General features: G+C 42.3%; 1 protein-coding gene across 1 annotated transcript; it reads left to right on the top strand.

The window, feature by feature from the left end:
• Positions 1 to 10,439: 10,439 nt before the first annotated feature.
• Positions 10,440 to 15,498, top strand: sens (senseless). The gene is made up of 4 exons (XM_036816210.3): positions 10,440 to 10,825; positions 11,402 to 12,486; positions 14,309 to 14,459; positions 14,682 to 15,498. The coding sequence occupies exons 1-4, from the start codon at positions 10,666 to 10,668 to the stop codon at positions 14,912 to 14,914; spliced, it is 1,629 nt and encodes a 542-aa protein (XP_036672105.1). The 5' UTR covers positions 10,440 to 10,665; the 3' UTR covers positions 14,915 to 15,498.
• Positions 15,499 to 16,155: the final 657 nt, after the last annotated feature.

Genomic DNA, 16,155 nt, shown 5'->3' on the forward strand with positions numbered 1-16,155 from the left:
GTACAAGTAGTTTTGGCCCCATTCTTTTAGACGAGAAAGTCTTTTTATGACAAATTTTAAGGATATAGCTAGAATCGAATTATAAAAATATTCAAAAATACCTGCTTCACTGGGCTTGGCTAAAGATGGTAGCTCGGTTCAAAACAAAGAGTATATGGAAACGGCGGCAAAAACGAAAACAGTTATTAAATGCAGCAGGCTCTTTTCAGATTGCAGCAGGCTGGCTGCCAATTCTCCAGTCCCCGAATCCCCAAAAGCCCCGATTCCCTGACCGCAAGCCAAATTAAAATAAACGAAAGTGGTTTGGGCCCAGGACGAAGTGAGCCGAGCTTGGATTCGTTTTGGCTTTGGGATTTGTGTAAAGCAGCGGGTTGCGGTTTTGTTTTTGGCACACGCTCTGCAGGATAATTCGTCCCGTTCCCAAAAAAAAAAAGCCATAAGTGCGATCCCCTGCGATGTAAGCGCGCCAAGCTTAACAGTTAAGCGACCTGGCCTGTAAGAGCGCTATTTTTGTTTGGTTTTGCTTTTCTGGCGGGTCCTGTCCTGGCAACGATTGCGGTCAAAAGACGCGCGTCCTGAGCCCAAAAAGCAGGTGCACACCAGCAGCGGCAGTCGGGAAAAAATTCCAGCTAAGAGGAAAAAACAAAGGAGTCGCGGTACAGGACGGAAAAGACTGGGAGATGACCTGGACTAAAGTGGCGAAATAAATAGATATTATATAGAATTTTTGAAAGACATCAAAAAGTGATTTTTAAATAATAAAGCAATATGCTGACTGAAGCACACAGACTTTTTAAAATCAATCAAAGGTTAGTATTATTATGATACGATATGGAAACATTTTGAGGAATGACATAACGAAACTTTAGGGTCGAAATATATAATTTGTTGTAGGTTTCCTTAGAAAAAAAGAACATGTTTTACACACTTTATAAGGTACCATCAACCATCATACCCCATTTACACCCTGGCATCCCCAATCCCTATTATTACACGGTATAAATGCCTAAAAAACAGCCAGAGTCAAGTGGGCATCTAGATACGAGCAGAATTCCTTCTAGGGAGAGTTGAACTCGGCAAAGGTAGCTCGATATTTGATTGATCTTTTTACATATTCCAGAGAGGGGGGGGGGGGGGGGGATTGCCAGGCCCATGTGAAGGATAGGAAGTGAGCGGACCCATAACTCCGATCGTAGGTAGGCCGGCATTGCGATCCCGAGTATCCTGCGTATCCTGCGTCAGTTGTGCTGAAGCCACAGCAAGAGGAGTAAAAATGCCATATGCTGCACTTGAAGCGCAGGCAGCAACCAAAGGCATCGGCCAAATCATCAACTTAAGGTTAACGGTTGCCCCGCTGCATTGTCTTCATCCCCGAAACAAAAGCGGAACCAAATGCTCAATCTTGACCGGAACTGTAATTTGATCGAGCCCCGCGCACAGATATTAGAGACGATAAGATCGTCCATCTCGCAGCAGCAGCTTTTTCCTGTCGAAAATTATAAATTAACGTCCCGATTTTCCAATTCTATACGGGATATGGCAAAGAACTGTGGAAGTAAATCTAAAAATATAAAGAATTTTTATCTTTTGATAACTCAATAAAAATCCCACATGAGAATCCCACTTAGATGTTATTAAGTTAAATTCAGAACCAATAGTGCAACACCTTGTGACTTCTCTAGTATGAATAGGCAATATGCTTGTAGCACCTTCAAACCTTTATAATAATAATAATACAAAAACTCTACTAGAACCAGATTCTTTGAGGAACGTCTCCGGGTTATTCACCCGATTCGAAAGATCTCCCAACAGTTGCACAACTTTGGGTCCTTTTTCGTTTATTCCCTTGATGTTGCTCTTTTTTTTGCCATCCTGTACCTGAGTTCCCCCGAGTCGTCTTTAGGTTTTTGGATTTGGGATCGGGCGCGTGCCTGCTGTCGTCGTCGTCTTCGGCGGGTTTTAAGACCTGGCTTTCAATGTATCTGTATCTGAACCGAGCACATGACGCTGCTCAGCTCTGTTTTCGCCTTTTGCTCTCTGTTTTTGAGGTTTCTGGTTTAAACTGTAATTCAGACCTCTGCTTATGCAAATATTTTGATCAGAAGCCGAGACGAGGACACTTGGAAATCAACGGGATTGAAAACAAAGAGTAAACAAAGCTCAGATAGACTATCAGAAGAGGGACTAAACCGTTCTAAATTGTAAGAATATTTGTAGTAAATTTTATATAATTCATATGGTTAGACGATATTACGACAATATTTATCTAAAGGTCCTATGAAACATTAAATATCTTCTAGTCTGGGTTCTCAAACCTTTTCTAATTGTTGCTCAGCTGATTCGAGAAGCCAAACAAACTCATAAATCTCCTCCAACATAGCTGCTTTCCTGAAGTCTGCTACCACTTTTCATGCAAGACGCGTTGACACTTATGAATTGCTTGGCAATTTACGCGACAGAAACCGCCAAGACACCCACTACCAAACCAACAACAACAGCAGAAAAAACATCTCCACTGAGAATAAAATCTGAGCACTAGCGAATTGGTAAGAAATATTACCAAAGAGATGACTGGATCTCTATTAATCTCTATGTTATACATTTTAAAACCTACACATCTGGCTTAAAACTTTAAAGCTCACTTTTAATTTAACATGCGGATAAGAAAGTGGCACCAAAATATATCATTTTAGCCATCTTGATCAGTAAAGTTGCCAAGGTGGGGTGTTAGGATATGTAAGGAAGTGCAGAAAGATCTTTAATTTGATATACAGGTAGCTTAACTCATTTTTTTAATTTTCTTCAGTGTATGACTAGCTCCACACGTAGCATTCGCGGACGACAATTTACACCAAGAAAGAACCCGAGAGCGATGATACTGGGATGCGGCTGGCGCCGACTTTTCGCCTTGAATGGGTCGCTAAATCAAGCAATTATGAGGGCCTTTGTCGCAAGCACGAAAGTACCAAAGTACCACAGAGAAGTACCAAAACATATGCAAATCAGCCGACCAGTCAAGACGAACAGGCTAGAGGCTGCCGGAGATAAAGGGAAATCTGTTCAGGCCAGGGAATTGATTTTTCCTGCGCCCATAGCCAAAGCCGACCGCCTGACTTACGCGACTGACTGGTGGACCTGGTCGAGATCGGGATTGGGAACGGGACCGGGGCTAGTTTATCGGCCAACTGCCACGCCCCCCGCCGCGCCGCGCCCCCTTTTAAGCCCTGCCACACTGCATATATGCAAAGCAACCGCCAAAGTCAAAGGAGAGTTTCGGGAGCTCGTTTTGGTGCCGCAAAGCATCCTCGGCTGCCGCAGTTGCTGCGACTGCGTAGAAACCGCACGCCACATTTCAATGATAAATGTTGCCCAGAGTCCAGTAACAGCGGCGGACTCACACTGGAAAAAATATTAGTACAAATTAAAAACCAATTATTCTTGTAAATATCGGTTATACTAAAGAGACCCACACTAGAAAAAATATTAAAATGAATATATTAATCTTGTAAATATTATTAAAGAGATAGAAAATTATACAAAAATGTCATTACCTAAGAATGTTTTATAGCTCTATCTCTTACGATAAAATGCACTATTTTGTAAGCTGACGAAGCTATGAATAATTAGGTGCAGATTTTAAAATAGAAAATAATTTATTATAGCAAAAATTTGATTTGTAAATGCACATATTGTTTAATCTTTAAAATTAAATGTATAGTTATAGTTAAAGTTTTCCACAAAAAACAATTTTTTCTGCTTTTCAACTTAAAGCCCTATATTGATTTCTTTATGATTTCTATAGCATTTTAATTATATGCATTCAACTTCAACACGACCTCAACCTTTTCATGTGTATCTGGGGATTGTTTTTTCAAAATCTTTTATATCCCACATTTTTTTCAGTGCCAATGCAGTCTGATGCCAGGTTAACCAGCAGATTGCTCTTGGGCCGAGCGCTATTTTGGGTAAATTGTTTTATTGCAGTTCAATTGTTGGCCGGGCTTCAGCTCCTTTGGGTTTGTTTGCTGCCTGGGATCTTGTCAAGCGGCGCTCGTTGGAGGTCCCCGAAGCGAAACAGTAGCCGCAGTTAGCAGCAGTAAATTACCGTCTTCCCGAAGGGCATTACAGCTTTATAAAGTCAGGTGACCAGAGCAATAAATTCAAGTTTAAATTTGCAAATAGCTAATCGCTTAAATACATAATAATCTAATTTAAGAGTTTGACATAACTCAATATAATATCAATATAGCTTTCAATAACTCTGAATAGTTAACCTCTGGTTAAATTCAAACTCTATATAATCAGCTAGTTGTTTCTATAAACAGTACCGACTTCAGGGCATCCCGCCTTCTTCAGGAAACCAACCGATTCTCCTTCCGTTCTATCTGTTTGCATCTTTCGGCGCTGCAGATAGCCGTGGCTTCTCTCCCATATGTCTAACCGAAAGCGGAGATTATGGCATCATTTGGAGGTCTTGTGAAAAGTTAATAAATGGCTTATCTCCGCCGGAGACGACATGTGTTTGGCTTAATTGTGTCAGCGTGTGGGTTGCCGCTTGCATTTCGAAAGTCAGAGTCAGCTAACGCCAACCGATTCCTGAACTTTCGCACAGCCCGGCCAGAAATGGTCAAAATAGCCCAGTACCAATAGCAAACCCCGATCCGAGGGGTAGGGAATTACATGCAGAGGTATCGTAAGTTAACCATTTGGCTGCTAATTACGACAAACGACAAACGGCGTTCAGCTGTCAGAGATTTGTGCGGGCGAGACCCCGGGTCGGTGCCTTATTTGTAGCCCGAAATCGTTGTTCGTGGCGCCAGCCCCCCGAAGGGGGTTCGGGGGTTCCCAATCCTAACACAATCCTAACAAGCCACCGACATAGTCAGCGAGTGAGAACTCCCTGGCCCGATTTGTTTGGCCTCCTCCACTGCGTAACCAAATAAGGCAGCCCATTGGAATTCAATCTTAAGGCCATTAGCAATTAATATCAAATGAAATTGAAATAAATTTCATTTAGCCACCTAGGCAGGCGGAACGAGGTCTCGGTCTCGGTCTGGGTCTGGATCTTCCATCCGCACATTACCATAGATTCGCAGTGGCTTTTCCTGCGGCACTCGCTGATTTTCATCATGCGAAAGGGGTCGGGTCTGCCCCCACTGCCATCCCATGTTGGTCAGTTGGGGCCACTGCAACGGCAACCTTTTGGCTCCGGGCTAATCGCCCATCGAGGCTCCTTTGGCCAGCGGCAGCAGCAACAATAATTTTATCAATTTTGTTTTATAATTGTGCGCAGACGCAGTGGAGGGACAAAAGTTGGCCAAAACAAAGGAAAACTAAGCAAAGCAAAGCAGAGCGGTGCTGTTAAATGGGACCAAGTTTTGTTTAAAAGGGATGTGAATGTAAATATTTTGAAAATGTTTTGAAAATTCGAGAACCTTACAAAGTATGTAAAACCAATAATTTAAAGTTAGATGTGCAACAAAACCAAACATAAAAACAAATATTAAAAAATAAAGGACAAAGGGGTTGATTTTTTTTGGAAATTGAATTTAAATAGAATTTTTCTAGCTATATACTACAACAAAATAATAGATCTTACCCGAAAAAAGGCTAGATATAACAGCTTTGGGTAGGAACATTTATGATTATTAAAAATATATAACTTATAGAACGTTTGCAAGGTTTTTTAGTACACAAACCGATTTGACAAAAAAGGGAGTTAGACATATTTTAAAATGCTAAGACTTTTCCCAACATTTATAATTTTAGTATATTTGGGATCTAGTTTTCAGTAATTTTAAAAATTTGAAATTTGTAATTGTGTACATACTACCAAACCTTTAAAATCGAATTTTACAATCAGTGAATAACAATATTTAATTTACCTTAAAATTCATAACACTATTTTAGAGATAAACTATTTTCAAAATATTTAAACTTCTCAGCTCTGGTCACATCTGAGGTCTGACTAAGCTGGCCCATTCCGACCCCTCCTGTGGGACAAAACAAACTACGCAGATTTCATTGTTAGCCTCGTTGGCAGCATGTAAATGTCCGTCTTTTGTTTTGCTGACTGTGGCCCAAGTGGCCAACAACTGCCTGGGCCCGGTCGGCTGTTGTGCCCGCCGCTGTTGTCTTAAATTAATACCAAATTGTCAACGCTGGCGAAAAGCAGCATAGCGCGCCAACGCCGCATGATAAGAGCCAGGAGCCAGAAGAGACCAGGCCAAGAGGAACTACTGGAGATCTGGGTATAGGGAACTGGCAAATGGTAGCTGGCAACTGAGAGACTGGGAAATGGGAGCCCGCCGACTGCACTGCATCTGCGCATGCGTCTGAGCTGGGGATTTTGCCTCGGTGCGCGGCGCGGCTTTCGCTCGTTTTGGCCGTTTGCTTGGCGGCTGGTCTAAGGTCTTCGATGGTCGTCAATTGATAGCCAGATTTGTGCAATTATCATTTTAATAATTGCCAACAATCTGCACGATATGAACCGGCGACAGCGACTCCTCCTGGTCGTGCTCATAACCAGTAGCCGGTCGGTCGGTGGCCACGGCCACTGTCGCCTCGCTGTGGGCATCGTTCCGGCCTCCATTTGTTGCCAAGACAATTATAATCCACATGGCCCGGCCACATAATAATAAATTTATTACAGATTTCCGCCTGATTTGTTGTAAGGAATTTCCCTGGCCAGCAGCACCCACTGTGAGACAAATAGAGAATACTTAAATGGTCTCTTAGTGCTTTAAACGATGTCGGCAGATAGTACGATAAATCAGTAGAGATCGGCCAGCTGGAGCAGATGAGCTAAGGAATCTCAGTGGTTAAACAATTAGGAAACTATTACTATGTCAAGGAAACCAGTAATATTTTTTATGGCCTCTAATAATTTCGATTTATTAGACGACCCTAAGCAATCAAAATTAAATAGACAAAATATTAAATCCCTTAAGTAGTTACAAGCATTCAAGCATTTTATTCTTATTTACAAATAAGAAAGAGTGGAAAACAAAATTAAATACATTTAAAGGAATATTTAAGTTTAAATATTAAACCTTAAAATAACGAAAACTAGTTTCTTTTCCATCACCATTGGGATCTTTACCTTCATTTTAAAGTTGATGAAATTTTAAGGTTAAAATAAAGCATTATTTTTGGAAAAATTATTTTAAAAAATTTCAATAAAAAAATGTATTTAAAATCTAAAATTTAATATATGGATAGCATAAAAAAAGATTCAGAATAGGAGGATGAAATATTGTTACAAGCGAAAAATCATTCAGTCTGTTTAGCTTATGAGATATCAGTTGATATTGCACTTTATCTAGCCATTCACTAAGTCAACCCGACCATTCATCATGGGGGTTTTCATTCAGCCAATCCAACATCTATCTAACGGTCCGCACAACCCACACACCTCCAAAGTTGGCCAGAAGCAGAAACTCACCTCAGCTCACCTGGCTCACACACACCGACGCGAACCCGTTCCGTGTAGGTGTTACCCGCCCTCTCGGCTTTCTTTTGGCCAATCAGCGGGCCGAGAGCCACGAGCCAAGTGCAAAGGTATTTCCGAGGCTCAGACTGTGGGATTTGCTCAAACACAGGGGCTCTCAGAGGGTGTCGTAAATAAAATGTCGCCCGAAACGAAAAACAGAGAATGGAAATTATTTACGACTCACGGGCTGCTTTACCTGTGATGCGTTGCACTACGAAAAAATTCTGATCTGTACTTATGCTAAGAAAATCGCTTTTAAGATCCTAAACGGAAATTCACATTTTAAACTACAAACAAGTAAATTTATATCCTAAAAATGTATTTTAAAAATATCTAAAGGTCTATCAAGTAAAAAGGAGGAGTTGAGCTTGAGAAGGGAAGCAATACTTTTGCTTGTTTAAAAGTATTTTATTATTATGTTTATGAATTCATATTCTTAATATAACAGCTTTTTTTATGTAAGAGAAAGTTCAAAAAACGGCACCGTTATACCATTTTTACACAGAATCATTAGATTCTCTAGATCTCAAAAAAAATTACTTAATTAAACTGAAATTATAGCTTATGCTACATAAGATTTAAAAAGAAAATCCCTTTTTCTACCCTTTAAAACATAAATAAACCTATAACTTGTATACTTTCCAAAGGGTGATGGTTTTGTTTAAAACTATATATTTTTCGTTCAATTTTGGTTTTTCCCAGTGTACTGCATATCAAACTTTGATAGATGTGAGCGGCATACGGTGAATCCGTTACAAAGCGGCAGGGGATGAGCACGCGCCCTCAGTTGGCCAGGAAAAAAGAGAAAACGCCGCCAAGCGCAACGATGTTACCAACTTGACTTGGCCAGCCCTCATCGCGGTCGAAATTTCACCATTTTGGCCCGCTTTGAGGCCGCGTGCCTCGTACCGCTTCGCTAGATCAGACAGGCAGAACCCGTGGCGGACTCGTGTCCTCTGGAATTTCGGTGTCGCCTCAACTCTGCACATGTCCTGTTCCCGGCAAGGAAATTGCGCCAAAAAATAGGGGAAGGGCAAGCATTGCTGACAAGCCCGAAGGAAGAGGATCGTTAAATGTGGAAGTGTGCGCCCGCCACTTATTCTTAGCCCGTTTTCTAGCCACTAGGCAGGTGTGGTCCGCGACAAGGATAGATAAACTGGTATTGAGGCGGCCAAGACGAGGTGGCCAAGCGTGGCGAAGGACCAACTGAGGAGGAGGACCTCGAGCTGGCAAAGGATAAGCTCGGGAAAAGGTGCAGCGATCGGGAGTGGGAGAAAGTGGCAGGTGCTCCTCCTATCCGAGTGGTTTAATATGTACGATCCAACGATCTTTAATGCTTATAGTTTTGTAATTGCTTTTATGGGAAAATAAACCATTGGCAGACATAAACGACTGAGTTCTGAATCGTATACACACATTTCTGTTCAGAAAATCTTTTTAATGGGTTTTGATATTTTTTAGGATGGTAATATAAAAAGAAATTTGCCTTAAAAACACATAACTGGGTCAAAAACTGTTCGGAATGATAAATTCGTGTAAGGATCAGGGCTTACCCTTTTGAAAACATATTCCCACCCAAGAAACTATTATACTTGGGTAAAAACTTAACATTATAAGAAAATGACTTTTGCATAAATCGCCAAGACCATTACGGCCTTTAGTTTAGGAATCCGTGTACTTAAATTAGTTAAGTAAAAGTTTCATTTATGAATTATATGAATTGTTTTATTATTATTTTTATATATGAATTTTAAAAACATGTATTACTGTTTGCTTCAGTTTGGTAAAAATCTTTATCTTTATTTCGTTTGCCAACCAAATGTGGCCAAATTATATATACATTTATCGACTAACAACATTTTACAAGGCGGAACCCAAATTTTGACGATTTATTTTTAACATTTAACACATTTTTGGGCAAAGGGGATTATGCTATGGAACTTAGGAAATAATTGACAAATTAGGGAACTTGGGGTCAAGATATACAGGGGATTTTGGTTTTTGTGATCTTAAGAGTTAAACAAAAATACAAATTGAAAAAAAGTTTAATAGATCTTGAATGAATCATCAATCTGTTAAATAATATTCTTTTTTAGGGTTCTATGCCTAATAGGCGTTTCAATACGATTCCAATAAGCTAACACAAGTATTATAACACCTGAAATAAATTTTCCATATTTCTACGTTATTATAATTCATTATTATATTCATTATTATTATGTAAAATAAAATGTTAATTTTTAATTATAGTAAAATCTAAAAGCAATCTTAACATAATCCACGAACATTTTCTAGTCAAATGTTGAGCTGCCTCGACAGATGTTCCATCTGTGGATTCATCCACCTAAATATTTGTGGGCTATCCCGCCCCGATCCCGCCCTCGTCCCTTCCTCTACCGACGATCAGCAGTGAAATCCTCCGTCGATTCTTCGCTCTTCCTCGCTGCCCCTGCCCCAACCAAGTATTCCCAATATTCCCAAGCCAACAACAGTTGGTGGCAGCAACAGCAACGGCAAGAGCAATTGTAACAGTTACAGGGAAGCGGGAAAAGGACAACAAACGGACGCCCGCCAAACTTTAACTGCATACCAATTAGTAGGGAAACGCGTGCTGCCGAGAGGAAAACCAGTAGTACTCGGGATCGGGGAGAGGGAGCGATCATATAGGGTTCCTAACTGTGCGTCTTGACCCTTGCAACTGCAACAGCCGCCAACTGCTGCCAAAGGTGAAAAACCAGAGTTGGTTGCAACACGGACACAAATACACTGAAGGGCTCTCGAGAGCCACCACCAAAGAGTCAACACCACTACCACAGAGGGCCCGTTTTGATTCGACTTGGCTTGCTGCCGCACTCACACAGAGAGAGCCCGATTCGTACCTTTTTTTCGGGCCAAGTCAAGTCGCTTCACCGTTGGCTCAATTTAGAACCGAGCCATCGACCAAAGATTCAGTCAGGTGCGAAGCACCGAGCGATACGGACGTGTTCGTCTCCAGAGAGCCAAGAATTCCGCACGAGAATAGTATTACCCATCGAAGATCCGTTCGAATCGAAGATCAGTCCGCCAAGAAAGTGAGATTTGTGCAGTGAAATACTGAAAATACTGAGAGAAATTAGCCAAAGACTGTAAAATCAGCCCAGTGAGCACCCCAAAAGTTAAGACCCGTTCTCAAAATGAATCACCTATCGCCGCCGCCATCGCCGCACTCCCAGCAGCCGAGTCCCGCGGGATTGGGCTGTCATGGAGCGGCTCTGGACAAACAGTGGATGCAGCGGGCGTCCGCCTTCAACACTGTGATAGCCTCGGCCGCGGCCCAGAAACTCAACGGAAGAGGTGAGTTCCACGTCCTGAGATTCATCTGGATTTGCAGAAAAATAGATGGGGAAGTTAGGAGCCTAAAAAAGGTTTAGTTGTCTTCGACAAAAATAATTCATAAACCATCAAAACTAAATGTGTTGAAGTGATCTTTGACTCTTTATTCTATATGGATTTGTAGAAATATATTTGAGGAAGACAGGAGCTTCAAAGAGTTCGGTTCTTTGGTCAAAAAAGCTTAATTGCAATCAAACTAAACGCTTTGAAGTGATCTTCCAATCTTATAAGTTCGACTTTTATCACAATGGTCTGTTGATAAAGATAGTTCGAATGTGACTCTTTGAAACAAGATATCATTCAATTCCTAAAAAACACATTTGGTATTTAGGAATAATATTATAGTATAGTATAGTATAAAATCACTTGATATCATGGTTTAGGAAATTCGTTCTCTTGCCTTAAAAACCATATTTTTGATCTCGATATAATAAAATCAATAAGAATAGCTCAAGCACTGATCAGTATTTCAGAAATACTTTCCATTCCTAACTTCTAGTAACCAACTGACCTGGTTTCTTTATAATTTCCCCGTAGATCTGCCCTTTTTGTACAATCCACTGCTCTACTCGAGTGCTCTGCTGTGGCCCCAGTTCCTCCTGTCCTCGGCCACCGCACTAGGCACGCCCCTGACCCCCATGACCCCCAAGTCGCCCGCCTCCGTGGTGCTGGGTCAGCGGGATCGTGACTTTGCCCTGACCCCCGAGAAGGAGCACGAGCTGCAGCTGAACAACAACAATGAGGTGGCGAAGCAGGAGGATCAGGAGCAGGACGAGGACATGCCCCTCAACCTCAGCACCAAGGAGCGCATCACAGCGGACCACTCCAGACAGGATCAGTACCATAGCAGCAGCAACAACAGCAGCAGGAGCAGTTCGAGCAGCGAGGTGGAGCCACTGCATCCGCTGACCTCGCTGAATGTGACCCCTCCTCCCCTGAGGGCGGTGAACCTGAAGAGTTCGGGCACGCCACAGCAACAGCGCCAGCGATCGCAGGGTAATATCATCTGGTCACCGGCCTCCATGTGCGAGAGATCAGCGCGTCGGGAGCAGTTTGGCCTGAAGATGGAGGAGCAGGGCTACGAGGATGAGCACCAGGTGGATCCCATTGTCCGGAAGTTCAAGTATGAACGCAGGACGGCTTCCATACAATCGCTCCAATCGCCCATCTCCTCGTTGTCCGCCCCGCCCTCCTCAAACTCCGTCCAGGATTTGGAATTCGAGGTGGCCCAGCAGCAGTTGTACGCCCATCGCAATGCCTTCATGGCAGGATTGACGGGGAATAACTTGGAGCTACTTACCCAGCATCTCAAGCAGAAGAGCAGTGAACAACCACAGCAGCAGCAACATCGCATCAAGGACGAGCAGCAGGACAGCCGATCGGCAGCCGCTCTCATGAATTTGGTGGCAGCCGCCGAATTTGGCTATATGCGTAATCAACACCAACAGCCGCAGCAGCAGCAGCAGCAGCAACAGTTGCATCACCAGCAGCAACATCAGCAACATCATCAGCAGCAGCAGCAACATCCTGACTCGACGGCCACAGATGTTGCGCGTCGCTCGTCCTCCTCGTCCTCTTACCAAGGTGAAAACGAGGAGAAGCGCAGCGGCAGGAATTTCCAGGTAAGCAGACTCAAAACAGGATATGCTCAGGGGGAAATGTATAAAAACAAAAGGAAAGGAAATCGAGGGCAAATCTCTGGATCCTGGTCTGCCCCACTCTAATGTTCTTATCACGTGTCCTTCAGGACCCCTTGATCTATAAACCCCAAACCAAACCTTCTAAACTGTAATACTTTCATTGCATAAGGTTGCGTGTCCTCGGCAATTCCCCCGTGTTAATTGTTTCATATTTTGTCCTCGAGTGTTTTAATTGTCACCGAGCCAAAAAGAAACCCCCTTTCAATTTGGAAAAGTGGCACAGCAAATACTGTAATAAAATTGGTAATACAAACCCGAAGCGATAGAGCTCTATGGAAATTCAATTAAGTCCCATCGAAATCACGCAATTAGTTAATCAAATAATTTTGATTAGCGGCAGTGGGGGTAGTGGTGGGACACCAGGAAGATTTCTGTACAAATTACAATCATAATTGTCATTTCGATATTGGTTTGCGCGGAGGTAAGAGGGCACACGACCCCTAGGAATTTGATACGACTTACCCTTATGCCTAACCCGATGTCATATTGCGTTTATATCCATCAACACCCGCCGCGAGTCCTTTTCTTCAACCTTTTTTTCACACATCCAAGGGTCAGTGAAATGCGATAGGCTTGCAGGACGGTCTGCAGGACAGCCATATGGCCAAAAGCCTGGAGAAGACAGTTGTCCGAGTCTTTGGCGCAGGCGCAGGCCTTGTTTTTTCCGCTGTTTTATGGATAAATTCGAATTTTTTCTGTAATTCGTGCCTTACATCTGTTCGCCGTAGGAGGCCCACCCGGCTGACTCAGACTTTGGGGTTTCTCCTGAGCTCTTTTCCCCCGACTTTTGCTTTTTTTCGAGCTTTGCCAACTTCCGTTCCGTTGTCGGAGCTAAGCAAATTGACATTATGGCTCAGGCTGGCGAGGCAGCTTAACAATAGAGCAACTAATTGGGTCTGAGTCTAGCCAATATGTGTGGATATTGGTCCACTCGAATGCAATGCGCAAATAGAAAATCCCAAAAACAAGGCATCAAAAAAAAATAAATAAAAATCAATAAAAAAAACAGAGGGAGAAAGAAATTTAAAAACAGACACTTGTGTCAATTTACAATTACGCGTAGACCAGGCTGGCTTTTATTTTTTTCGAAAAAATTGTCTCACATTTTTTAACCATTTTTGTGCTTAATAAATGTCGCCCACGTAGGCCGACGACGATTTGAGTTGTGTTATGTCAATGTTTGGTTACTTGCATGTTGCTGCAACTGGCAAACTGTTCAAACATTTAATCTGACAACCGAAGATGTTACAGCCAGCGGATCCACGATCCCCATCCATCCAATCCGCGATCGATCCACTCCGGCCAGCTGTGTTTGGCCCACAAATATGGAGTAGAGCTGCCTAGAAAATGTGTTTCACTTGAGATTTAGCATTGGGCCGAGACAGACCGCCCCTTGTCCTGTTTAACTAGCTGTTTTCGATCCGAGAAATGCAAAAAAAATTCTATCTTATGTGGGCTAACCAAGTATGGCTCTGGGTTTTCCATGGTCTGTCGTCACCTGTCTGACAAATATTTGAGCACTCACAAATCTAGTTTAATTCATGTTGCCACTGCGAATTTGGCTCAGACACACACAGCAGGCGAATGTGCTTAAATATAGAGTGTGGCAATTCTATTCAGATTTTTTTTTGGGGGTACTTTGCACAGGCTGTTCAAATATGGGGCATTCTGGATAACCAAAAATCGTGACTCGTTCCGTTTGAATGTGGTGTTAATACCGTGTTTTCTATTTGTTTTTTTCCAGTGCAAACAGTGTGGCAAGAGCTTCAAGCGTTCATCCACCCTGTCCACGCATCTGCTCATCCACAGCGATACCCGGCCATATCCCTGCCAATATTGCGGCAAGCGGTTCCACCAAAAGTCGGACATGAAGAAGCACACCTACATACACACGGGTAAGTTGAATTCCGGGGAAATCAGAACTTTTCTCGGGGAGGGAGGGACTAACCAAGTGTGTCAGCCACTGACTGACAAATAAACTAACCCCATTCGAAGGCAGATCCCTATCGCCTTTCAATTTGTCTAATTGCTGCAAAGCTGCCGCTTCTCGGCCACAATTAATAAACTTTGAACCGGCATTTGACTAATTGTGTTTATCGATTTCCCTGCGATTCCAGGCGAGAAGCCCCACAAGTGCACCGTCTGCCTGAAGGCCTTCAGCCAGAGCTCCAACCTGATCACGCACATGAGGAAGCACACGGGCTACAAGCCCTTCGGCTGTCTGCTCTGCGACCAGTCCTTCCAGCGGAAGGTGGATCTGCGCCGGCATCGGGAGAGTCGCCACGAGGAGGCGCCCCCGCTGGAGGACCTCAAGCCCCTGAAGATGGAGGTGAGCAGCAGCAGCTGCTGACCTCGGCTAGGACATCTCTGACATCCCGGTGATCCCAGTATTAGCCGAGCAGGATCGATGCAACCGCAGCCGGAGGAGCAGATCACAGTTGGCCCTAAGTCTAAGTCGTTGCTATGAAGCCAAAGTTTGTTTTGTTTAGGCCTTCGCAAAGATTTACCTAATCATAAGAACTATTGTTAAAAACCCCTTAAAAACCCCTTTAGCTAAGATACTGCCGTAAGCCTGTACATAGTTATCCGAAAACAAGACTCTTCTTATAGCCGTTAAGACCTAGCTTAATAACTAATTTAATTTATTGCATTAACCCTTATTGATTTGGTTTAAACTTAACCCAAAATTGGCAGCTAAACGTACCAAAGAACAACCTCAAACAATTGAACTACCACTTGGCGACCACTTGTCTAAATTTAGTTTCCTAATTTATTTAAGTTTTTCGATGGCATGCCCCATTTATTTATACCATTTATGCGAATTTTTAGTTTATTCTTATTTTGTAATCTACCCAATGACTTTTATTGTAATTATATTTATTAAGACCCTATATGATTTTTTGGAAAATAAAGTTGAAAGCAAAAAGAGAACAAGAAAAAGTTACGTTTTCATTAATGGATGGTTGGTTGCAGAGGGATATTACATAAAGAAATAACGCTTGCTAAGGAACATCCTTAAATTAAAATAATGCAAGTGCAACGTATTGTATGTACTTCAGATAAAGAAAGGCAGATTTCGGTATAGCTTACTTGAAACAAAAAGAATCTTTTAATGACCGATTTCTCAATGTCGTGTTAAGTTTTGTAATTCAGTTAAATCCATGTTTTGGAAAAATTAAAGTTCTCAATGTCATGTTGGATACTATCTGACCAAAAAATCGTAACTAGAGACAATGTTCTAGTTTTAAAACGAAAATTAAAAAGAAAATTTCGCCTAATCGTCCTTTTTTAGTTTTGGCAGACCGAATTTCTCAATGAATCGTATGATAACAGAATATCTAATGGTTATCATTCGTAACACTAACATGACATTGAGAACACAAATTTGTCTTTCTAAACAATTTAATTTCTTGTTAAATTTCTCTGACAGCAAACTAACTAGAACCTTAACATGACATTGAGAAATCGGCCCTAAGTGAAAATGTTAATGTGGGGTAAATATCTCATTACTTCGATCATCCCCTCGCACGGCTGGGAAATTCCGCAACATCAAGGACACAGCCTCCTCCTTTGAAGTACCACATTTTGATA

The sequence above is a fragment of the Drosophila suzukii genome, chromosome 3 (assembly GCF_043229965.1).
Source record: "Drosophila suzukii chromosome 3, CBGP_Dsuzu_IsoJpt1.0, whole genome shotgun sequence".
NCBI classification, from domain to species: Eukaryota; Metazoa; Arthropoda; class Insecta; order Diptera; family Drosophilidae; genus Drosophila; species Drosophila suzukii.